The sequence below is a fragment of the Harpegnathos saltator genome, unplaced genomic scaffold (assembly GCF_003227715.2).
Source record: "Harpegnathos saltator strain DR-91 unplaced genomic scaffold, Hsal_v8.6 scaffold403, whole genome shotgun sequence".
Classification (NCBI taxonomy): Eukaryota; Metazoa; Arthropoda; class Insecta; order Hymenoptera; family Formicidae; genus Harpegnathos; species Harpegnathos saltator.
This window is the reverse complement of record NW_020230210.1, coordinates 226,786-250,895: the sequence shown is the minus strand read 5'-3', so window position 1 is coordinate 250,895 and position 24,110 is coordinate 226,786. Positions and strand designations below refer to the sequence as shown.

Below are 24,110 nucleotides of genomic sequence, written 5' to 3'. Positions count from 1 at the left end.
AATTCCATTCGGATACGTCAACTTATCGGAACTCGCCTATGCCATAAAATATCTCCGAGCAATAAACGACCCTTGTATCTCTAGAACCTTTCTAAACATACACCCGAAACAGAGATTTCACTATGTTCCTTCCCATTCTACAGATTCTTTTGTTAAATATTCCGATTGGAATCGATTCCGACAAGTTCCATGATAGGTACCCTGAATTAGTACAATAAGTTGGAATGGAACAGATATATTTTCTTTCATTCTAACTTATATCTGATGTGCACTAGTTGAAAAGTTTTTCGAAGAAGAATAGACCCAATATATTAGAAAAGAATGGTCGCGTTCAGCGGAAAAAACTGTTCCGCTACCATTCCGTAGCAAACGTCTCTGATTGGTATGTCTGTTCGGACCTGGCAAAGATTTAAAAGAATTCTCCAATCATGAACATTTGCTACTGAGTGGTAGCGGAGAAGTTTTCTCCACTGAACGTGAACCATTATCTATAATTGGAGTATTCTTTTAAATCTTTAACAAATCCAAAAATGAGACAATCAGAAACGATAATCATTAAGCGCTTAGTCAGCAGCTTTTTCTGCTGAACGCGGCCCATTGCTTTTAGTGTACTTCATTAGCACTGACGCAAGAAAGTGCATTCAAAAAGAGCAATTGTAACGTGTCCGCGGTGTCGGCTGCTGTCGTTTGCTGTCATTCGGAGTCATGAGTGCGAGGGGTAAAACTGTTAAAAGTTGTTATATTATTAACTTAGATAACTCTCCGTCAAATATTCATCTACCAGACAACGAGCCTGTTTTCGTAGGTCGCTCGCCGCTAACTGGCATCATCGATACGAAATGTTCGCGGCAACAAGGTTATTAAATGTACTTATAATATATAACAGTTTTTTATACATTATTTTTGCAATATTAATTACAAGTCTAAAATTAAAATTTACTTAATGCTAATTATGGAAATTTTGGTTTTATGCAAAATATATGTAATAATTTGTTAAAATCTCTAATTAATAACATGCAATTGTTAGCCGCATTTAATATATTTTTATTTCAATTTACAGCATGTGTATATCATTGAAGTAATTAATTGTATCGATTTTGCTCCAACAGTACGTTTATGTGCAAATTATACAGAGGCTATCATTACGGTTCAACAAGTTGGTGTGCATTCCTGTGGTTTTAATGGTTTCAAAACTCAAAAGAACGTGAAGTTTATTGCTAGACATAATGATCGTTTGGAGTTGTTGTATGGCAAGTATGCCTATGAATTTGAGTTTAATCCACCACCACCTGTGACGAGTTTGATATCGAAAAAAAGATTTTATTTGCAACCGGATGAAACTGAAAACAGAACTAAAATGATGAAGCTGGATAGATATTTAGACAAAGAGCTAGAGTGTAACGGACCAGACCAGGAGGGATTATCTTCAGATGATGTTTATCCTAATAAGAAGACATTACATACTGCATGTAGTATATCTTCTGAAGAAAACAATAGCAATTTAAATACATCAGCAAAATGGGAAAAAATTGATGATAGAAAATTAATTATTTATACAGCATCCTCTCTTCAAGATCAATCAAAAGTAATTTTATTATAAAAATATGTTAATACTCAAATATATAGTATATAGCAGCAGTAATATTTTACATAATATTAAATATATTAAAATGATATATATAAAATTATATGTGCATACGTAAATAATATATACTTGTACATATTTAATAATTTTACAATTATTTTGAAATGTTAATTTGCAATATTTATCTACAATCGTGTTAATGATACATGCTAATTTTAGGTGGCAGCTTATGACATGGATGGAACTTTAATTAAAACCAAATCTGGCCTGGTATTTCCAAAAGACTGCAATGATTGGCAATTATTATATCCCGATGTGCCTGGCAAATTGAAGCAGTTACACACAAACGGATACAAGATAGTAATTTTCACAAATCAAGCGGGTCTCGGTAAAGGCAAAGTCAAATTGAGCGATTTTAAGCTCAAGATTGAAGGAATTGTACGGAAAATTGGCATTCCTATGCAGGTGCATGTTACAACCAACTCTATATAGTTACAATTACATAATTTTGAATTATGAATTTGTGATTGTTTAATAATGTTCCTTATTTTTTCATAGGTTTTCATCGCTACAGGAAGAAGCATCTATAGAAAACCAGCGCTTGGTATGTGGGAAGCATTAGAAAAAAAAGTATGTACCTATACCTAAATGTATGTAGTATTTTAACACTTTATATTTTGAGATATAGCTTTTAAGAAATTTCACATGAAATGTTGATAACATTAGAAAAACGGAGGTATAGCCATCGATAAAATTAATTCATTTTACGTCGGCGATGCGGCTGGTCGGCAAAAAAATTGGGCCGCTGGAAAAAAGAAAGACCACTCCACCGTGGATCGTTTAATGGCGCTAAACCTGGATATCAAATTTGAAACACCTGAAGAACACTTTCTGAAGCAAAAAGCTGCCCCTTATGTATTGCCTGTGTTCAATCCCAAAAATCTGCCAAAAGATTGTGACATATGCAAACCTGCAGATGCAAATTTGACGCTAAAGCAACAAGAGGTTGGCAATACATAATTATATTTTATAGAGTTATTGAAATACGTAAATATTTTTTCCTTATCGTTATCTATGATGATGAGATTTAATTTATTGTAATTTTTTCATATATCTTTGTTTAATTAAAGGCTCTAACAAATATATAAAGATTTTTAATTTAAAATTAGACCGAGTTAAACAAGACTATAGAAATAGTTTTTCTTCTGAATTTGATATATTAAACTTGTTAAGTAGTTGTGTGATTGTAAGATCATTGTATTTGAATTACTAATATTATTTATTAATGTGTTTAATCTTCTCATAAACAGGTAATACTTCTGGTTGGTAGTCCAGGTTCTGGAAAATCACATTTCGCAAAGCACTATTTGAAAAAATATGAATATGTGAACAGAGATAGTTTAGGTAGCTGGCAAAAATGCACTGCCATGGTCGATCAGTATTTAAATCAGGGAAAGAGCGTAGTTATAGATAATACTAATCCTGACCCAATGTCGAGACAGAGATACATTGAAGTGGCCAAGAAACACAAAGTTCCTATTCGATGTTTTGTTATGACGACGAGTATGCAGCATGCGAAACACAATAACAAGGTAATCGATATGTAATATTAATTTTATATAAAGACAAAACATTTCAATATGAAATGAAGAAAAATCTCAGAAGTTTCCCGGCTAAAAATTACATTTTCTTGTTCTTAATTTAATTTTTTCTCACAGTTTCGAGAATTGACTGATCCAAGCCATATTCCAGTTAGTGAGATTATTATAAATTCTTACGCGTAAGTAGAAATTCTATATTTAAGCACATACTCTGTCCTTGAATACAAAATTATATTTATCTCATATCAGTCAAAAAATATACCTACTAATATCATGTAATTACCACTTACATGAGATAAAATCAATTTTACGTTCCATCACAGGAAAAATTACGTGCCCCCATCATTGGAAGAAGGATATAAGGAAATAGTAGAGATTAATTTCGTCCCGAAGTTTCTGAACGAAGAAGACCAAAGACTCTACGAAATATACTTACTTGAAGATTAAGCTGCATAGCATAGATTCCCCGACAAAATAAGTAGTGATCGATGGAATTTATTTGTCGTTTACGTCATTTAAAACTGCTACTTTTAACATGATAAGCTTAATAATAAAAATACTTATTTGATTGATACTTATTTATGTTACAACGTAAGTCACTATTTATTTTTCTTAGATATAATTTACAGGATGTCGTGTGGGGAATTTGCAGAACATGAATACGTAAGTTGTCGTCTTGCTGCAAAGTTCGAAGTTTCTGACCCAAATTATCAAAATTCGATAGTGGTGGAGTGAAGAATCGTCACGTTCTTAGAAACTTTTGCCATTTCTTTATTAAACTGTGTATTATTTGTTCTAATTTTATACTGGCACTTGTGATCACACACGGTTCTACGAATACGTAAATGCGACCCTGAGGAACCGGTATCGAACTCGCGATCCCCTCAGACCCCTCTGTGAGATCCCCTTACTTCCCCCTAAATGCTCCGATTGTTAAGCTAGACAAACCCCCGCCAAGGCAAAGCCCAATGGGCCAAATGTCCGATGGCGATGCCACGTGACCCAAAGCGAATAACGAAACCCGTTCGACGCTCGATGCGGCCGCTCAGTATTCGCGCAGTCGTCGTTGCGGTTGGACTTGTTTCCTCTTTAATTATATATGTATACATGTGAGTGCGTCACGAAAGAGATCTGTGAGTACGAGCGAACGCGCAGGACGTCGCGTGTGACGAGTTGTTATCCGTAAGCGGCGCAAAGTGACCGTGACGATTAGCTAGAGGCTTCGATCAGGTGAAAGTCAAGCTTTATTGACGCGGAAAGCTCATTTTTTAGGAGCGACTTAACGTCTGCTGCGCTCGCGAGTAATGGTGTAATGTATCGTTTTCGGTTCCTTCCGCCTCGACCTCCGTGAAGTCTCTCCTGCCAAAAATAGTCATGTCACTTATTGTAGTCTCCGGGTAATTTGTGTCTGCGAATATCGAATTGTAAATTGATAATTTACAATGTTGCATAATGATAAACGTCGAGTCTCTCGTTGCAATGTAAATTTGTCTGGTGTAAACAGATCTGACTACTGTTCCGTGAACGTTGAACGCGCGCAAGATACCGATAACGGTATAATTTGATGCAACGTATTATTTCTGAAACAGCGACGATCTCAAGTCTCGGAGGAAACGGAATTTTAAGGTCGTGAGTGTCCTACTTTTTTTTCCGTGAAATTCTCAGTCACAAAGTCGATCCGCTTCGAGATGAAATTTGATTGCACGGTACACTTCCGGTAGTGTGATAGTTCTCCTCGTCAAATAAATCATTTTTATTATATAACTTTCATAATGCGATTATAATTTCTTGCGCCGAAAGTGAAAGGTGCGAAATAACTTCCACATTCCTGGGATTTTCCAAATATCTCTTATGACATCTTTTTTACCTCTTGGGCAAAGACGTCGGCCTAATTGTTTCTAAAATGCCGCAAAGGTGACATTATGCAAAGACGCAATAATAATTATCACCATTAAATGTTTGCCAAATTTCATTAGATTGTGTGAATAATTAAGGGCGCGAGAGAAAGAATTAAATAGAATGAAATTGGAAAAGAGCAAAAACAAAAAAAATATCTTAACTTTTTCAACCGCGATATTTAAGTTGCTCAACGATTACCGAATTCGTCAGAATTTCACGATGTTACGAAAACGCATGATGTTTCGTTTGTTGTTGTAAGAAAATATTCAACCTACAAATCTAAAAAGAGTGAAACATCTTTGAGCGTCTTTGAAGTGTTCCTTAGAAGCTTGTATTGTCTGCAGCAATATTTGAAATCTCAATTTCGCGGTATAAAAAGCACGACACCTAACAACAGCGCGATATTCAAAGTACCGTGACGTTTATATTTACTTAATTATTGTTTAACCGTGCCTTTGTAGGTCAAGAAGAACATATGTATGTCATCGTACTAAATGAAAAAGAAGAAAGACATTCTCTCTTCTTTCGGCAAATCCAGTGCTAACCATAAGATTATATTACTGATGTTGGGATTATTTAATTATTACTATTATTTTCATTCTATATATTATCTTATCTTTCTGCTTAAACAGCCGATTAAAGTGCAGCTTTGCATAAAACAGTCGGTAGTTGTTGTTATTTTCGATTATATACAAGTCGTCTCTGCTGAGTGTATTCATTCCTCCTGATGTGGATTGCACGTCACGGAAAGATTACGTCGCTAGTCAAGTCGTGTGTTCGCAAGTAATCGCGTGTTCGTCATGATGTGTTGCGACTACGTCATCTCGTACCGAGTGTCTCAAAATATCGCGCGTCTACCGTTGCGCAGCACAAGAATCGTTCCTGTAACGCGAACTAGAGGCGCGAACTGTTCATTTTGTCTGCACTGCTGAACTGTGGTGCATTAAGTTAAAGTGAGACAAACGTAGGTTTTCTCACTTCAACTTGTTGCGCCAGTTCAGCAGTGCAGACAAAACAAACAAGCCTTAGAATTGTATATATTGCGGCATGAACGTTTTCTTTCTCAGTATTCTTCTCAAGCTTTCGGAACTTTTATCTTGATTATTATTTTGCTCTATTAATTCGGATGGACCTGAGAGAGAGATATTCGGTGAAGCATGTAATTAATTCGTCGACTGATAAAGTGATTAGGAAAAAAGATTAAATTCGCGAAGCTGATAAATTATTCAGAGAAGTAGAAAACGGCATCACGCACGCATAAGGAGAGACAGGAGACTTTAGAAATTCGATGAATCAACAAACAATGAAATAGATACTCAGTAGAGGAAACTGCTCGCCACGTGAGGCACGCATGCTGAGCTATGTTCATGTATTCACATGTACGAAAATTTGCTCGTGCTTCACATGTAAATTTATCAATATAAGTGATATTTCTCGCTGTTGTGATAGATTAAGTTCCCCTCATGACATGAAGAGCGCACGCGCTCGACACAAACATCGAGACAAGCAGATCGAGGGAAGTGCGGGAAGAGAAATAAAATATATATCAATAAGAACTTCTAAGAGAAAAAAAGGTGAAAAGATAAGCATCAGAAAAAGCGATGACCGTTACAATCGTGAGAGATTCTCTCGAATTCTGCTCGAATTGCAGCGCGTCGCAATTCTCATGATGTAATTAATCGTACACATACGTGTTTTTGCACAGACGAATTAAGTTTATCTCTGTATCAAGTTCACTTTATCTTGAGTGTCTTTTTTGTTCTTGCACCTTTTTCTGCTGCGCAAATAAATTAAGCTATTTGTATTGTTGGTATGCGTGTATGTGTACGTGCAAACTAACGTCCGAATTGATTTCGAAAAAATTACGAAAGTAGCGTTCGCGCGGAATTTAGTTGGCAGAAAAGGGATGTCGATAATCCAGTAAGAAATAACTCGACGATTAAAATCGACAGCAAAATGAATTGATGTCGATTTGAACTTTTCGATATCGTTTCGACATCGATCGACGAGTCATTTCTCGCTGGGTAACACAGTCACGATGTTCATCTCGTTTATAACAACACGCGAGAATTGTTGCCAATTTTCATTTTTCATTCCCAAATATATTTTTTAGTCGTATTTTGCTCTCATTTCTTCCATCGGTTGCGGTACGGTTATTCTGAAGACTTGAAGAGTCAAGAACGATCCGTTTCGGCGCGACGCGATTTTTGCCACTTCACAATACCCGCTCATTCGCTCGCAGCTTAATTGTGAGTCACGCGACGCAAGGTTGAACTACTGCAACGATTACGCGTATCATTGCGCACGCGATTGATTCGTCTTTTACAGCGGCTAAATCGCCATGGATCGTCGTAACGCACAATAAGTCTTCGTGTCTTGCAACATTAATCGTCCGTAATTAACTTAATAGGCTTCACATAACGCGCACTCATGCGGATGAGACTGCTGTGGCTCTTACATAACGTGGAGCATTCGAATCCGATTTTTAAGTTCAATTTTTAAGATCCGTGTTAATGTAACCTTCTTTCACCATGAAATCTTGAACTTGTTTCACGTGAGATATTCGGAGCTGAATTTAAATCTGAAATACCCAAGTTAAATAACACGCGTGACATCATACTCGTAATCGTGATTCCATTGAAAAACTAGCATCCAAGTTCCAATCTACTCATCTCATTTGAGCACGTAATTGTACGTTGAATTAAATTAAATTAACATTAATCGAATTAAATTAAATTAACATTAACATTAACATTAAATCGTGACGAAGAATCTCTTCACTCACGGAATATACGTTTCATTTGTATATCAAAAAAAATTAAAGATCTTTCTTTTATACTAACGAACAGGAGAAGAGAACCCGCTTGATCGCGTCGAAAGATACTGCTGGCTACGACTCTGCCTTCTCGGTGAATGATTCGCTCTCAGTCGTAACGATGCAGCGAAACCCACGTTTCTGTTAAGAAAACTAGCTAATTATGTAACGTTGCGAACTACTCCGCGGACGCGGCCGTCCCGACGATTGCTCCATTCCGACCATTGATCGCAAAGTGCGTAACTCGCCGAATAAATATACACCGTTGTCACATTCTTCGTTCGTCACAGTCGTCGTTGTACCATGGACTTTGTCTGCGGTTATACCGCGCCGATGCTTTTTGTCTTTGGATTAATCTTAACACGCGGTCTTACACAGTGTGTGCCAAGTTGAGTCAAAGAAACGTGCACAATTGAGACGATTTATGCAAAATTACACGCTTGTAATACAGTTTCGCACGGTATTTCTCGAGGAGACCTCAGGCTATCAAAATAATAAAATTTATATTCGTAATTGCTGTTTGTCGTGCCTCGTCGTGTGTTTGCAATTTTTTCAGGATACCTTCGTCGACAGTTCTCGATACGTCGATGCAATTGAAGATGTTTAATACACATCATTTCACGATAATATAATATAATCACAGTTCTTCATGCTTCGTAATTATAATGGTAGTAATAAGGATGACGATGAACTGTAATAATAATTGTATTATCTTGCGATTGTATGCTTTCAATGTTCTCCTCCACACTCTAGACTCTGTGGTTTATTGAAATTTCACAGGTTGTATACAAGACATTTCAACATTCATGTTCCATTGTCTACTCGGAACACGTTCGAGCTACGATGAGTAATCAGCGTGTGATGCAAGGCCATGGTCGTCATGGGTCGTGTAGCAAAACAATAATAATAACATATCAAGATTAAATAATTTGCATCATAAACTAACCATATCATAAGCGAATTATCGGAAGCGGAGTATCGTTGTCTCACTAGGTAAAAATAAATTCGTGAGATTCCGGAAAAATTCACCGCGACTTGTCGCGAGAACGCATCGCATGAAGATTCGTGCGATTTCGTTCTCATTCTCAATTCGTACCAATGTTGCGATATTCGCTCATTGAATAAAGCAACAGCGATTCTTCGTGACTATTTTTATTGATGACTCAATAACTTCGCACCGGTATATTCTAAAAGTAACAGGATCCGTAAATCTCCGTAAATAATAACACTACTAGCGAGAAGCTATGTGTGAATTCCGCGAAGGGATAAGGAAAAAATATGGGACAAATATTGTCCCTCGATCGTGTAGTTTTCAAGAACAACGAAGCGGCAAAGTCAAATATGAAGAGCACTTTGTCTCTGTTTGTCTATAACGTTAACATTCTCGTATGCCTATTGGAGAAACCTAGTTAATCTAGTTAATTCATAATTTTGCATGCATAATGTTTCTACGTGTATTATTATGATTCGATATTACAATATGGAAGTAATACTATTTTTACAGAATTTTCCGTTGGAAGCGCAATGTAATTCTTATCGCAAGAGTCTCTTTGTTTGTTGTCTCATAACAGTTTCAAAGTCGTAAAAACAAATCAGTGAACGTGCAAAGTCTGGAGCCTTTTGGACTTGTTCCGGTTTTAATGTCCTGACAGGTCGTATTTTTAATGTTATCGAGTTTATTCTTAGCTCGTCCGACGGGCCATAATCGTTGCATCGTTGCACATTGAACCCATATCGTAGAAATATTAAATAACGAGGAATATAAATTGGAATTTCAATGGCGAGCGCTAAAAACTTGGAAGTAAAAAGTCGAATTTGATTAATGAGGACATTAAAGAATGCGCGCAAAGTTGCAAATTCATTCGCGTGATACGAGAAGAACGAGTACTGTTTCCAATTGATTCGGTACTAAGCGAAAACGACAAAAAGATTAATAACAGTTAACGAGATATAATTATATACGGCAAAAAGATTAATAATAGTTAACGAGATATAATTATATAGATATTGAATCGTTACTACCGCGAGACAAATGGTCTTAATTATCTCCATAATAACGATGCGATGTTCCAACGCCCACGTCTAACTCCACGCGGAAACTTCCGACTACGTCCTGACATGGTTAATGTACTCAGTTTTTTTCTGGACATTTACACTGTCATAATAACGCCGAGTCATGCAAAAGCTTTATCACTACGCGCTATCACGTCGCCAATGTCGTCGAAAACATCTGAAGGCGACGCGTGACATGACGTGGGATATTCCTCTGGCAATTAATTCAGTCTTCTTTTACATGACGTGGGGAATTGCCGGGTTTTGCGACGAAGAGGTTTCGGGAAAACTTGGCGCAAAAAAAAAGGAATTTTTTATCGTCAAACAGACGGTTATGTTCTTCACAATGTTGAAAAATATAGCGTCTTGGTAACTGTTTGTTACCGAGCGATGAAAAAAATGAACGTTTAAAGTAATTAGTACTTATTAACTCGGTAAATCGGTAAGCGTATCGTATTTTATTTCTAATAAGGCTTTATGTCTCAAATACTGTGTATTTCAAATTTTGACTGTTCTGTCTTCTCTGTTCGCACTACGATATTGCGATGTTACATTGTATTTGTACAAATGTTCCTCTCTTCTTTCTCCCTGATTTCAATTATTGATTTATTTCATGCTAATTAAAAGATCCGACGGACGAAACAAAGAGGATCAAACAGAGTGTACAAATATACATTCAGCGGAACATAAAAATCATCTATAAGATTTTTATGCCTTTCAAGACACGTTATCGCGCGTTCGATGTTAGCGTTAGAGATAGCATAAATGAAGACTCCAGATTCGAGATTTAGACATATAGAGACATTCAGACTCAACATTTGAACCGTAATGAGAGGAGCGACAATTTATCTATTGTTTACTGTGTGTGGAAAACATGAGTTAAACGAGTTCAGAAATTATAATATGGCTACCGCAGCCGCTGATAAATTAGTAATGGACAGTTATTTGCGAAAATTACGAGAATTGCGTACGATTGAGAACGCATTGAGAGGGTATACAGCGGAGATAATAAGAGATTTTATTGATGTTGTTTTCCTTTGCATCCGCAACATCATCATTGTCGACCATATATCGCTCGGCGATCGATGAATTTGCTCGCGTATTTTCCTCAAAAGTGGATCAAAACAGTAAACTGAGGATTTCCCCTAGATAACTCTTGCTTCCTCACAAGCTAATCTTGATAGTTCAATTCTTTTATTTTCGATTCCAACTTCGCTTTCTTCTTTTTTCAATTCCACTTCCACGATGTTCGCGCGCGCGCGCGCGCGTTCTTTTAACTTCATTGATTTTATTTCTTTTCAAATTTTTTCGTATCTTCATTTGCTGTTATCGTCCAATTTTTCCAATTATATTTCCAATTTAAATTTTGATGTTTGTATTTGTTTCAGTTTAATTTCCACTTGAGGGAATTCGCGATTTTTTATTATCTTATTTTCGATCTACCTAGTTTCGTCGAGTCTCGCGTGCTCGAATTCTTGTTAAAGAATTCTTGTTGATTATGTAAAATTTTCCACCAAAGAATCGATCACTGGATTAATGGCGAGTATGCATCAGTCAGCTGCGTTTCATTATCAGTGTAAGATAAGCGACTTGCGAAACGGTATTCATTGCGATCATGTGACTTTTCATATTGCTATTTTAGCAGAGTGACATAGCAGGCAAATAAATCGCGTGCCGCTAAGATAAGAAGGACGTGCGAGTAATTTAATTTCTTTTTCTTTGGAACACAGGTAGACACGACTGAAGAATTATTCGTACATTAAATCGATGAAACGATCATTATCCCGGAAATATCTGAGATTTCTTAATTTCAGTATGTCACTAGTGCGTACGTAATTCTACATCCATTTTCCGTAATATTAGGCGCGACAATTTATAATAATCGATGATAAACCGGACGATAACTTGTGGAGTCAAAAAGCCGAAACATCTTCACGCGCACGCGCGACAGCATTAGGCAGAAGAAAATAATTCATCATTCTCTCTATTTATAATTTATCATTTTACATTTGAAATACATTAAGTTAATTCGGTTACGGTCACTCGCTATACGCAGTAACAATAATAGCAATAATCGATGAACGCAATATAATTTATATTTACAAATTGTCAACAGCACACGAACGGCCAACGCAAGAATTCCAGAGAAGCACTCGAAAATAAGCACACGAAGAGGCACACGAAGAGACGGCAGATGGTGTGAATTTCGATGTGGCGGTCTTGGTATCTATAATTTTTTGTCGGTTGAATCACCGAGGGTTCTAGGGCGATAATCAGTGATATCAGGGAAAAATAAACGGAGAGTGATAAATATATGTGGAGTGCGCCTGTTTTGATTTGATTTCGAGCACACGCGTTCGCATAGAAAGCGTGGCCTAATAAAACGAGCGATCTCCGTCGTCCGTTGGTGAGTTTCATTGCGTGACAAGTAAAACGAGGAAGTACATCGAGATCGTGAGATCCAAACAGCGAGATCTCTCCATCGCGCGAGAAAGAGTAGATCGCGCGATACACAGAAGTGTCGCGACGCGAGCGTTCAATAGCTAATTGTCGTGCATTCGATCTATTAATCGATTGTTCAATCGTGTCAACTGAAGTAGCACTTCGTGGCGAGTTAATGCCGCGCACAAGGACCGATGGAAGCAACGAAAACGAAGTCGAGGCCGAACCCGAGGGAGAATACGAGTATCTTATCGGTGTTACTATGGTGGTGAGTGGATCGAACTTTTCGAGGTTCACGATCAGTCAGATTTTTCGCGCCAAGTATGAAAATGCGCATCTCGTTAACACGCGCATGCGTTAAGTACCGTACATATGAACTAACATGTGTGATTAATTATTAATGTAATCTAATTAACTTACGCGGATATCTGTCAGAGCTGAGACAATCCGAGCGATCTCTCAGAGACTTGCCTGAAGATTTGGAGCGTCGATCGTTTGAATTTTCAGTTTGAACATCGGCACTTTTTCGCGCCATTAGCTTTCGCATTTAAATTCCAATGCCGAGATGTTGCGTTGTATTAACATTCAAAACAGAAGCGACAATGTCACGACTCAGCATGTTACCTTCGATAAGCGAGCGACTATTACGTGACCTCTAACCGTACTCTTCTCGACAAAGCAATTGTTATCTTTGTGCAAATCTTCGAAGATAACTGTGTATTTTCGAGCGAAACTGAAAAGCGCATTGTTATATCGCCGAGACACGTGTAGTATCGAATTTTATATTCACATCCTCATATCTTTCATTTCAAGCTTTTCGCTGTTGTACTATTTAATTTAAGTAATTACTACTTGATATTATCTGTAGTTCGACGTCATCTGTAGTTCGACGTTTGATTCGCGATTGAAATCGCCGAATTTCAGGTGGACTATCACCCTATTCAAGACAGGATACAAGAAGAATCTCGAGGCAGACGATTTATACGATCCCCTGAAAGTGGACCGATCGAGTTTGCTCGGTGACCGATTAGAAAAGTGAGTATCAAAATTAATCGAAGGAACATGGGAGAACATTTCCAGAGAATTCATTCTCAGCATCTTTTTTCATGGACAATTTCTCTCAAGTCGCATCTTCTCTAGCCGATTGTCGTCGCGTCTTTCACTTTGAAATTGACAAAATTTCAATGCAACATCGACAGCATGAATATTTGAAAGAAATGTCTACAGTATGTTCTCTTGTTGGTGATATCTCGCACAAAACGAAATAATACCGTAATTAATGATGACAAAGTGGTTAATGGTGGTAACACATGGCACGATGTGATTGTAGACGATGGAAGATCGAGCTGGAAAATTCGAAGAGACGGAATCGTCGGCCAAGTCTGCTGAAAAGCATCTTCCGCACATTCCTTTTTGAATACTCCATGCTGGGATTGGTGCAAATTCTTAACGAATTCGTGATAAGGTATTCTTCTATCATTCACTTCGATCTCCTTATCTCGTCGTCGAACGACGAAGTGATTTTGAACGCAATTGATGAAAAACTAGACCAAGTATAGAGTCCAAGGCCACAAACGGTGAACGAACTCCAAAAACTACACGAGCAAAATCTCAAATAGCCTTAAATAGAGAGACCGAATTGCTTAATGGCCCCGGGACAGGTAACGATAGTGAGCATAAACTCGTGTTCACAAACTACATTTTCAAGCAACCGAATATTTGTATCGCACACGTAATGATTCTTATCAGATATGATTATCTGTTTGTTCATCGAGTGATAACATGTTGAAATGAAGAACTTCAAGTGGCACTTGGAAAATCTATCTAAAAGGCGTCTGCCTTCGAACATTCTTACGTTTATCGAGAGCGTAATGCGATAATAATGTGTTATTATTGACGATAATTATGTCTTGACGATAATTTTATCGCAAATCAAAACAATCAGAATCGCAAAACGATATCCAGCGATGATACAAGTTAACGACGAGAGGCACTTGATTCTCAGGTTAGGCACGCCGTTGCTGTTGGGAGGTCTTCTACGATATTTCCGCAAGGATTCCACACTGACGTACGAAGTCGCCCTGTGTTACGCGGCTGGGATTTGCGTGGCGACTGCGGTAAACGTGTTAAGCGGCAATCAAACGATCTTCAATGCGTTCCACATAGGCGCGAAAGTTCGCGTGGCCGTCTGCTCCGTGGTGTACAGAAAGGTCGGTAAGAACAAGCGAGTAATCGCGAGCGACAGGCAGATTACTAATTTTATGATCAATTTGCAAATTGTGCGATCGCACAAATCCTGCGTGCGCGCAGGATAAAGCCGAAGTCGCGCGTAGATCGCCGAACCGCGACTTGCGAATAATATATTCACCACGCATTTTTCACCACGCGCGATCCTTGAATTATAAGAAAGAACTGCCACATAGTATTCGTAGCTTTCTGCGCCTAGTAATTTCTGCGAAGAAACTAACCCGAGAAATCTGGTTTCATTGTCTCGCTTACATAACGACGAACAGGTCACTGCCTACGGTAAAAATATGCGAATACTGTCACAGCGAACTGTCGGCGAAGAATCGTAAGCGACGACGATGATTACTTGATGATCATTAATGAATAATTCATTTTCATCGAGTACAACGAAGCCCGAATAATGACAAAACATTGAACCAAACTATTTGACTGACCAAATTGGCAACAGAGGAGAATCTCCTTCGAAACTATTTCTGTTTTACCATTCTACTAAATATTTTATTCACCGAGAGGTCGATATCATATCGGTTCATTCGGTTTAAACCGAATGAAAGTGTTCGCGTTTATGCGACACTGAAAGCTACTGAAAATTTTCTTTTCACAGCTTTTACCCATTTTATATTATTCCCATTACCATTCTCTGGCATATTAATGCCACAGTTACGTAACTGTAAGTATGTACGTTAAGTGTCTTGCAGGCGTTGCGACTGAGTAAAACCGCGCTGGGAGAAACGGCACCGGGAAAAGTGGTTAATCTAGTGGCCAACGATGTCAATCGATTTGATCTCGTCACCATCTTCATCCATTATATGTGGTCGGCGCCTCTATCTGCCATTGTCGTCGCTTATATCCTCTACACGGAGGTCGGATACGCCGGTCTCATCGGTATCGCCGCGATCTTCGTGGTCGTGCCGATTCAATGTGAGTTTATTATCCTTAAGATTATTCAATGTCAGTCTTCCACTTTTTGCGCAGCCAAATGCCCAAATGGTTTCAGCCTAAGCTGAAAGATTCACCTAGTTGCGGTTTCTTGCGGTTTCAGCCTACACCGGCAAGCTCTCGTCCAAGTTCCGGCTGCAGACTGCCATCAAGACTGACGAGAGGGTTCGCTTGATGGACGAGATCATCTCGGGGGTGCAGGTGATCAAGATGTACGCCTGGGAGAAGCCGTTTTGCGCCTTGGTCGAGATGGCTCGCAAGCTGGAGCTGCGGGTAGTTACCAAGAGCTCGTACATCCGCGGTATCTACATGACCTTCAACCTCTTCAACACTCGGATGGCGCTTTATTGCACGATCATCTCCATGCTACTGTTCGGCCACGAGCTGTCTGCCGACAAAGTCTTCGTTGTCTCGTCGTATTTCAACGTCCTCGCACAAACTATGTGCGGCATGTTTGTGCGAGGCTTCGCCGAGCTGGCCGAATGCATGGTGGCAATTCGCAGGCTTCAATACTTTCTCATGTACGAGGAGTTTCAGGGCAACAATATCGTTGTCTCTAAGATGCTATCCAACAGCTACAACGGTGGGATCAATGAGCACCGGCAGATCTCAAACAAAGTTTCCAGACAGGACTTGCCTTACATCGACGACGAGGTGAGCAACCATGAAGCCCGCGAGGAGGTCGACTTGAAGAAACATAACGGGCTGGTGATTGTTGCCAGCGACTTATTGAGGAACACTGCCAACATTATAGAAGGTGAACGTAGAAACTAGCCTTAGACGAATTGTCTTATGTTGACTTGGAGCGTAGGAGCTCAGCCTGGTTTGCACACAGAGGATAACAATCTTTTAATAATACAAATGTAATCGATAAACGGACGATTAAAAATAATCTCATTGAGCAACAACGCATTTCATTTAATAAGAACATTTTTTATGATTTCGTTTATTGTTTCTCCGAGATCTGAGAAGCAGTGACGCATGTGTGACGAGATTAACAGATTTAATTAATACTGGATTAGATTAATTAATACGGATAATAAAAATATTCTTTTTTCAACTTCTCTGAAATTCAAGTTTTCTTCCCTGAATCTCAAGTTTGATGTATTTTCTTCTGAAGAATTCAACATTTTTCTTTAGTATTCTCACTGATGCAAACTTTACTTAATCTCTATAGAAAACAGGTGGTCTCTTGTACATGACGATAACTGGGCCGTCAGAATGACTAACGTCACCTCCAAGTGGGAGATCAGTCATTCAGAAAACACGTTGGACAATGTGAACCTGCAATTGGAGAAGGGCAAATTGTACGGAGTGATCGGTATGGTTGGTAGCGGCAAAAGTTCATTCTTGTCCGCAATTTTGGGCGAGATTACATTAGTAGAAGGCAAAGTGAAGGTAAACGGCAGCATGAGTTACGCCAGTCAAGAAGCCTGGGTATTCGGCTCCACCATCAGGCAGAACATTCTCTTCGGCCAGACTTACGATCGTCACAGATACCAGAAAGTGATTAAGGCCTGCGCCCTGCAGAAGGATTTCCAGCAGTTCCCGCAGGGCGATCAGACCGTTGTAGGTGAACGAGGCAGCTCATTGTCGGGCGGTCAGAAGGCTAGGATCAATTTGGCCAGAGCTCTATACAGGCAGGCGGATATCTACCTGTTGGATGATCCTTTGAGCGCGGTGAGTGACGTGAGAATAGCCGAGGCGTTAATTGAAGCTTGCCGGGTGTGGAATTATCAAACGTTACATAATTTTTCCTTGAAAAATTGTTGGCTCTTTTATCATTTTTTGGAGATCTGAAGATTAATGAGAATATGGAAAAATTCATAATAATAATAATAATAATAATAATAATAATAATAATAATAATGTTGGTAATGAAAGTAAGCCTTATTTTACGGAAATCTCGGACTTGTATCAGTAAAGAGACTGTGTAGACTCGACTTTATTTCTCGTGACTCGACGTGAGCGAGATTGATTGATGACTATTTCGTCACTTCAGGTCGACGCGCATGTGAGCAAACACCTGTTCCAAGAGAGCATACAGAAATATCTGGCTAGAAAGACGAGAATTCTGGCTACTCATCAGCTGCAGTATATCAAGGGAGTGGACGGCATAATACTACTCGAGCAAGGGAAAGTGAAGTACTTCTCGCGGTATAATGATCTGTTGGATTATCGACCAGAATACGGAGAACTTGTATCCACCGGAAAGAGCAGCACTGAAATGAGCGGTGCCGAGATAAGTGACGACTCGTCCATAGAAAGAAGCATGAAGAGGCAATTTTCTACTGCGAGCAACAGGGTAAGGATCACGGGACTTGAAACACCCTGATGAAAGCTCGAGTGAACATTAACTATTTAACGTTTTCGTTAATCCTAGACATAATTATGTTGTAACATCTAAAAATACTAGGGACATAAAATTGCGCTCAAAGAAGCTTTCCTCTCGACAGAGTCGCACTCCGGAAGCCAGCAGTGGCGGCACTGACGACGAAGACGCGATAGATGACGAAGATGAGGAGAAACTAGGGGACGGTCTTGAAGAGACATCACGTGGCATGGTGAAGGGTCCTATATTTATCAAATTCTTCCAAACTGGTGCCAATCTATGTGTAGCTTTCATCGTTCTGTTGATGTTTATCATCACGCAATTTGTCGTCAGTCTCAATGACTATTTTGTGCCAATTTTGTGAGTATCCATCAACATACCGATAGTGATATTTCATTGATAAAATCGCTTTAAGAATGCAGAAATAAGAAATGCAGTAGAGGACACATATTGCTTTGAAGCTAAAGTTTGAACTTTAGAAATGAACAATTTTCACAGAAAAGTAAGAGTAAAAAGGAACTTTCGTTACAAACAAAGAAAAAAGTAGCAATAGGATTTGTAATTTCAACGTGCTTGAAGGAATAATAATCGCTCGAAGAAACGGTTATTCCCCCATGCTTATTTCTTACTTTTATATTCTCGTTTGCTCATTACGCAAAGTACACGATCGCTAAACGATTTCTCTCTCATTCGTTTCTTACAGGATCAACGTTGAAGAGAATCGGTACTATCCGACCAATCTTGAAAGCTACAACGGCACGGATAACGACAAAGCGAACGCGACGAGTTCTGATACAAACGCGTTGTCGATGCACACATACATCTACATCTACACCGGTATCGTGCTGGGCATCTTCTTCCTCGGTATCACCAGATCCTTGTTTTTCTACAAAACGTGTATGACGTGCAGTCAACGGTTGCACGATCTGATGTTCAGTGCACTAATTCGCACGGGAATGCGTTTTTTTGATACTAACCCGAGCGGTAGGATCCTCAACAGGTTCTCTAAGGACATGGGCACTATCGATGAATTGTTGCCTAAAGCAATTCTGGACGCTGGCCAGATGAACATGGTGATGCTCGGCGCGGTAATAGTGACCTGCGTGATCAATCCGATCTTTCTGGCGCCCGTCACGATCATCGGCTTCATATTCTACTGGATCAGAAAGGTCTACCTCAAGACCAGCAAAAATATCAAGCGGCTAGAAGCAATCAGTACGTCTGCCTCCTGCCTTCACTTAGCCAAACGTCAAATAATAATTTTAATCGGTCGAATATTATGCTCTCAGAATATTTCTTCTTGCGTTATATCGGCCGTGGGAACAGGGCATTGTCCTTTTAAAATTCAGTTCACATCGTTTGTACTTTCGTAATATTTATTTTACCCTTTTCTCGAATTTATGTTTCACTCGAGAGTTCTGATGACCTCCAATTTGCCGATTCATTCCTTACAGACGCGATGGCTTTTGTTATTAGCGTAATTTTGATTTCACAGTGCGCTCACCAGTATTCACTCATTTAAACGCCACTTTGAACGGGCTGACGACCATCAGAGCATACTGCGCCCAAGACATACTGAAACGAGAATTTGACAAGCTGCAAGATCAACACACGTCCACCACTTACATGTACATCGTGACGAGTACGGCATTTGGATTTTTCCTCGACGTATTTTGCTTCATCTTTACGTCGCTCGTCACCTTCAGTTTCCTAATACTGAATGAGTGTAAGTGACTCGTGAGAGTTCTAGTTTTCTAGATAAATATTTTCAAATTTCTTTTCCTTCTATTTCTGCCTGCTTTTCGGTTACTGAATCGGCCGAATAAAAAAAACATCTCGCGTGTTTTCCAGCATTTTCCGGCGGCGCTGTCGGATTGGCTATCACGCAAGTAATGGCCATAACTCAAATCATTCAATGGGGTATGCGACAAAGCGCGGAAGTGACGAACCAGATGATGGCGGTGGAACGTGTGCTTGAGTATATTCAGCTTAAGCCGGAGCCAAATCTCAAAGATCGAGGGTTGTGTCTGAAGACGAAGGATAAGGAATATGTTGCGTTGCCAGCCCCCATTCCGTCAAATTGGCCTAACAAAGGCTATGTCAAGTTCAAGGACGTCTTTATGCGCTATGCGGACGATCATCCACCTGTTCTCAAAGGATTGAACATAGTGATTCAATCCGGACAAAAGGTATGCAGATTATCGAGAAAAGGAAATTCGTACGTAACGAAAGATTCTCTCTCAGAAAATTCAGCAAACAAACGGAACAAATGAAAACGAAATAAGGAGGATTCATTGGGAAGAGTTTGAAATTAAATGTAACTGCAACGATTTCGAAATTTTTCTTTCACAGATCTTAGACTCGGAATTCCGTTTAATTCTTGTCTCATCGAAAAAGTCTAAATGTAAACAAAGCGCAAACGTAATTAAGAGATGAAATGAAGTGTCATGGAATTATCGTACAGGTCGGTATAGTAGGACGAACGGGCGCGGGAAAATCATCGCTGATAGCTGCGCTATTTCGACTGGCGAAAATAGAGGGTGTTGTCGAAATCGACGGTGTGGACACGGGTACGATCGCTTTGGACGACCTACGACGCAAGATATCCATCATCCCTCAGGACCCAGTGCTCTTCTCGGGCACCTTACGGCGTAATTTGGATCCCTTCGACGAATTCCCCGACTGCAACTTGTGGGCAGCTCTCGAAGAGGTTCGTCAATATAAGCGAATTTTAACTTGAAAATTGTATGCATGTAGTCGGTCAGTCGCCAACTGTACAAAACTCTTATTGCGAAGTCGCAACGTTCGGAAATCCCGAGTTCCCGAAATAAAAGAATCCTGAAACTTTAAGAAACTGAGACTCTGAAAGAGGCTAAAAGTTTCCAATCTTTCGATTTTCAATAGAGCCAACATTCCGAACTTCTCAAGGTCGCAAGATTTTTAAGATCATAATAGACTTGGAAATCTCAAGATTTTAATGTCTTTGGATTGAACGATTGATTAAGAAAACTTAACACATTGAGATATTTAATGTCTCTCACGTTTCAGGTCGAGCTGAAGGACGCAGTCGTGACCGTCGGGAATGGTTTGGAGAGTCGCGTGTTCGACCGCGGCAGCAATTACAGTGTCGGTCAGAGACAATTGGTCTGCTTGGCGAGAGCAATTCTGAGGAACAATCGTATACTGATGTTGGACGAGGCAACCGCGAATGTGGACCCATACACAGATGCGTTGATTCAACGGACAATCAGGAAGAAATTTGCGACCTGCACGATGCTCACCGTGGCGCATCGATTGAATACTATTATGGACAGCGACAAGGTTCTGGTGATGGATAAAGGTCGTCTAGTTGTAAGTAACAGCCTTCTTCATAACTTGGAATTTCACTACTCGACGATCGCAGTTTACGTTCTGATAATTTTGATATGACGCGACTGTGTGTAATCGAGATCATAATTTTTGGCGTAAAATTAAATAAATCTTTGAAGCAATTACGTGGTATAATATAGCAAAATAATTCAGTCGACTCTAAATTCAAGCCTGAGTGTTTCACGTAAGATAAGTTTCAAGTAACGTCTATTAATGCTTTACCATTAGACTTAGCGATCGCAGTTAACGCTGTCGTAATAATTACGACAAGCTGTCGATATAATCACTGAAGTGTAATTTTTAATAATCATTTCCTTAGGAATACGATCATCCTCATATATTACTAAAAAACAGCCATAGTCAATTTACTTCGTTGGTGAAGGAGACCGGTCGAGCTATGTACGATCAACTGGTCAAAATAGCAAAACAATCTTATCACGACAAGTATGGAGAAACATAACGAAACGCAGCTGAAGCTATACATCAAATTTTTACCAGCCAAGCTTCCGCTTTGATCTCTTTGATGTAACTGGGGTGCAAGTGGACCGTTCAATGTATTAAATATATATTTGTAATAAAAAAAAAATTATACAACGTGTTCAAGTGAACAACTGAACTGTTCAACTGTTCAACTGAAAGATCTATGATTATGCGAATGCGGATGAAAATCGAGCACAAACTATGGTTTCAATGACATTGTTGTTGTCGACATATGCAGATTCGATGCCTCTCGAAGAGGTCTTAGATCGCTATACATTATGTAATGAAGTCTACATTGTTATAGAGTTATGGAAACTGCGTGAAATGCACCTCGCATTTCGATAAAAATTCGAAGGTATGTTGCGCGCCTATCTTCGGAACATCCCAAAGACCGGGAAAGACTCGAAGCTTTGTTAAGTATTATAGTATCATTATAGTATAATGTTAAAACATACCTCTCTCTCTCTCTCTCTTTCTCCAACGTATAAGAAGAATCATATTTTTATATCGTGTTCAACGAAGCGCCAACACATTGCGAGGTTATTTACGATCTTGCATCGGAATTTGCCGAAAGTATAACGTTGCTTGCGAACGTCAAGTATTCGAGTACTTATATTTTTCTACTCTATATTTTATGTACTTCCGGAAGCCACAGATATCTCTATAATAATATCTCTTGTGATAAGACGGACATACGTCGACTAGCCGTTCTAAGCGACAACTGCGAACTGTGTGTGAATACGATAAAAATTATTTTAAACGTGATGATTTATCTTCCCAATTGCAGAAAGTAACTCGTTCTTGCTTCGAACGTTTCGATTTAGCATTTTGCCATAGTTAAGACGCAGATTTGGGCGAATTATTACTACACCTATTATTAGTGCACCTCGTATTAGTGCTATGAGTAAAATGACTTGTCATTGTATTAAGCAACCTACCACTTCATGGTTAACAAGATCACAAAATTCGCCTCTTTTTAGGGATTAGAATTGAGACGTCGAAGACACATGAACACAATTTCTATCTTTGTTGCAGATTCTGCCAATTACATTCATCAGCGATAAATCATTGATAATAATTGATAATTGTTAATAATAATCGCCACAATTAAATAAAATTATTATTTTAATAGTTATTTTAATAATTGTAGCAATCACGATCCATAATTTTCCAAGTTTTTCTATTTTTTAACGAAGATGTCAAGATTCACGCGACGAGCGACTTATGCAGTTCATTTTGTATAGCGATAAAATTGATTGAATGTATGAACAAATACTCCAAGTCAGCTCGAAAGCGACACAAGACTATATACTTAACTTTTGCTATTATGTACAGACGTGAGAGATGGAACTTAATATGTTTTACTGGCATTTATTGATGCAATATTAGCACGATGGAAATATCGAAATAAGCATCAAAAAAATTGTATAAATAGGCGATGTATGTAATGTATGCAGTAAGTATTGTTATGTGCAAGTATATAAAAAATATAATATATTATTTTATACAGGAAAAATTTCTCTCTCTCTCTCTCTCTCTCTCTCTCTTTCTCTCCCATAATGCATAGTATACATGAACCTTTTGAGATATTATTGATTATTGTTTGTGTTCTCAAATTGTGTGAATGAGCTGTGCGACCTTCGTCCAAATAGAAATTTTGACGATACATATTACCTCTAAATATTTGATCCTCACTGAAGAGGATCTAATGAAAACCGAAATGTTCGGCACTTGTTTAATTTCATGGATAGAAACACGCAAGTTCAACGTTTACGTGTTGTTCTTCGCGCCAAAAGACTGACGCAATCTCAGATAACAAACTTGACATATTTACGATAAAAAAATAAAAAAAATTAAGACGGATATTTCCAGCTGTGTTTCATCAGTTAAAGATTGATATCTTTTTCTAATTCCCGTTGATAAATTTCATATTAATTGTAAATAAAGTATGAACACGTATAAAGCCGAGAGATAACGAGTTGAGTCGAATATACCCGACTTAACTACAATACTGACAACTCTGTAGCAATTATATGTAGCAATTGAACGCAGTTGTCACAAGTCTATGACAAATAAGAGACCGAAACAGAAGACCGAACCTTCTTTTAAAGTTCGTGATTGAAAATAATGAATGCGATCGCACGTTATCACGCAAAAATGCTTATCGGTAAATCAATATAGTTTCCTTAAAATTCTCGATCTACAAGTGACGTGACGGTATATCGTTATTAATTGGCGATTTAATCATGATGAGAATGGAAGAGTCAGCTGGAGTCTGGAGCATAATCAAACAAACGTAAACATAAAAGAGAGCTAGCGCGAAAATTTTGGCACTTTTGGCAATTGCTG

The 24,110-nt window shown here is 38.7% G+C and overlaps 2 protein-coding genes across 8 annotated transcripts; both read left to right on the top strand.

The window, feature by feature from the left end:
- The first annotated feature begins 475 nt into the window (after positions 1 to 475).
- Positions 476 to 3,749, top strand: PNKP (Polynucleotide kinase 3'-phosphatase). Of its 2 annotated transcripts, XM_025301142.1 has the most exons (9): positions 476 to 718; positions 806 to 856; positions 1,110 to 1,585; positions 1,805 to 2,050; positions 2,144 to 2,215; positions 2,312 to 2,590; positions 2,896 to 3,177; positions 3,304 to 3,365; positions 3,510 to 3,749. In XM_025301142.1, exons 1-9 carry the CDS (start codon positions 706 to 708, stop codon positions 3,631 to 3,633), a joined length of 1,605 nt encoding a protein of 534 aa, XP_025156927.1. In that variant the 5' UTR covers positions 476 to 705; the 3' UTR covers positions 3,634 to 3,749. The 2 variants fall into 2 exon arrangements, with proteins under 2 accessions (XP_025156927.1, XP_011149213.1); XM_011150911.3 differs by having other exon boundaries at positions 476 to 856.
- A 468-nt stretch (positions 3,750 to 4,217) lies between these two features.
- LOC105189065 (multidrug resistance-associated protein 4) lies at positions 4,218 to 22,336 on the top strand. 6 transcript variants are annotated; one of them, XM_011150914.3, is made up of 17 exons: positions 4,218 to 4,416; positions 11,683 to 11,776; positions 12,069 to 12,662; positions 13,319 to 13,429; positions 13,725 to 13,859; positions 14,400 to 14,604; positions 15,340 to 15,562; positions 15,684 to 16,337; positions 16,758 to 17,260; positions 17,583 to 17,885; positions 18,037 to 18,272; positions 18,616 to 19,127; positions 19,408 to 19,638; positions 19,764 to 20,101; positions 20,377 to 20,622; positions 20,961 to 21,263; positions 21,601 to 21,741. In XM_011150914.3, the coding sequence occupies exons 3-17, from the start codon at positions 12,589 to 12,591 to the stop codon at positions 21,739 to 21,741; spliced, it is 4,215 nt and encodes a 1,404-aa protein (XP_011149216.1). In that variant the 5' UTR covers positions 4,218 to 4,416; positions 11,683 to 11,776; positions 12,069 to 12,588. The 6 variants fall into 6 exon arrangements, with proteins under 6 accessions (XP_011149216.1, XP_011149215.1, XP_011149217.1 ...); XM_011150913.3 differs by having other exon boundaries at positions 11,683 to 11,780; XM_011150915.3 differs by lacking the exon at positions 11,683 to 11,776 and having other exon boundaries at positions 4,218 to 4,319.
- Positions 22,337 to 24,110: the final 1,774 nt, after the last annotated feature.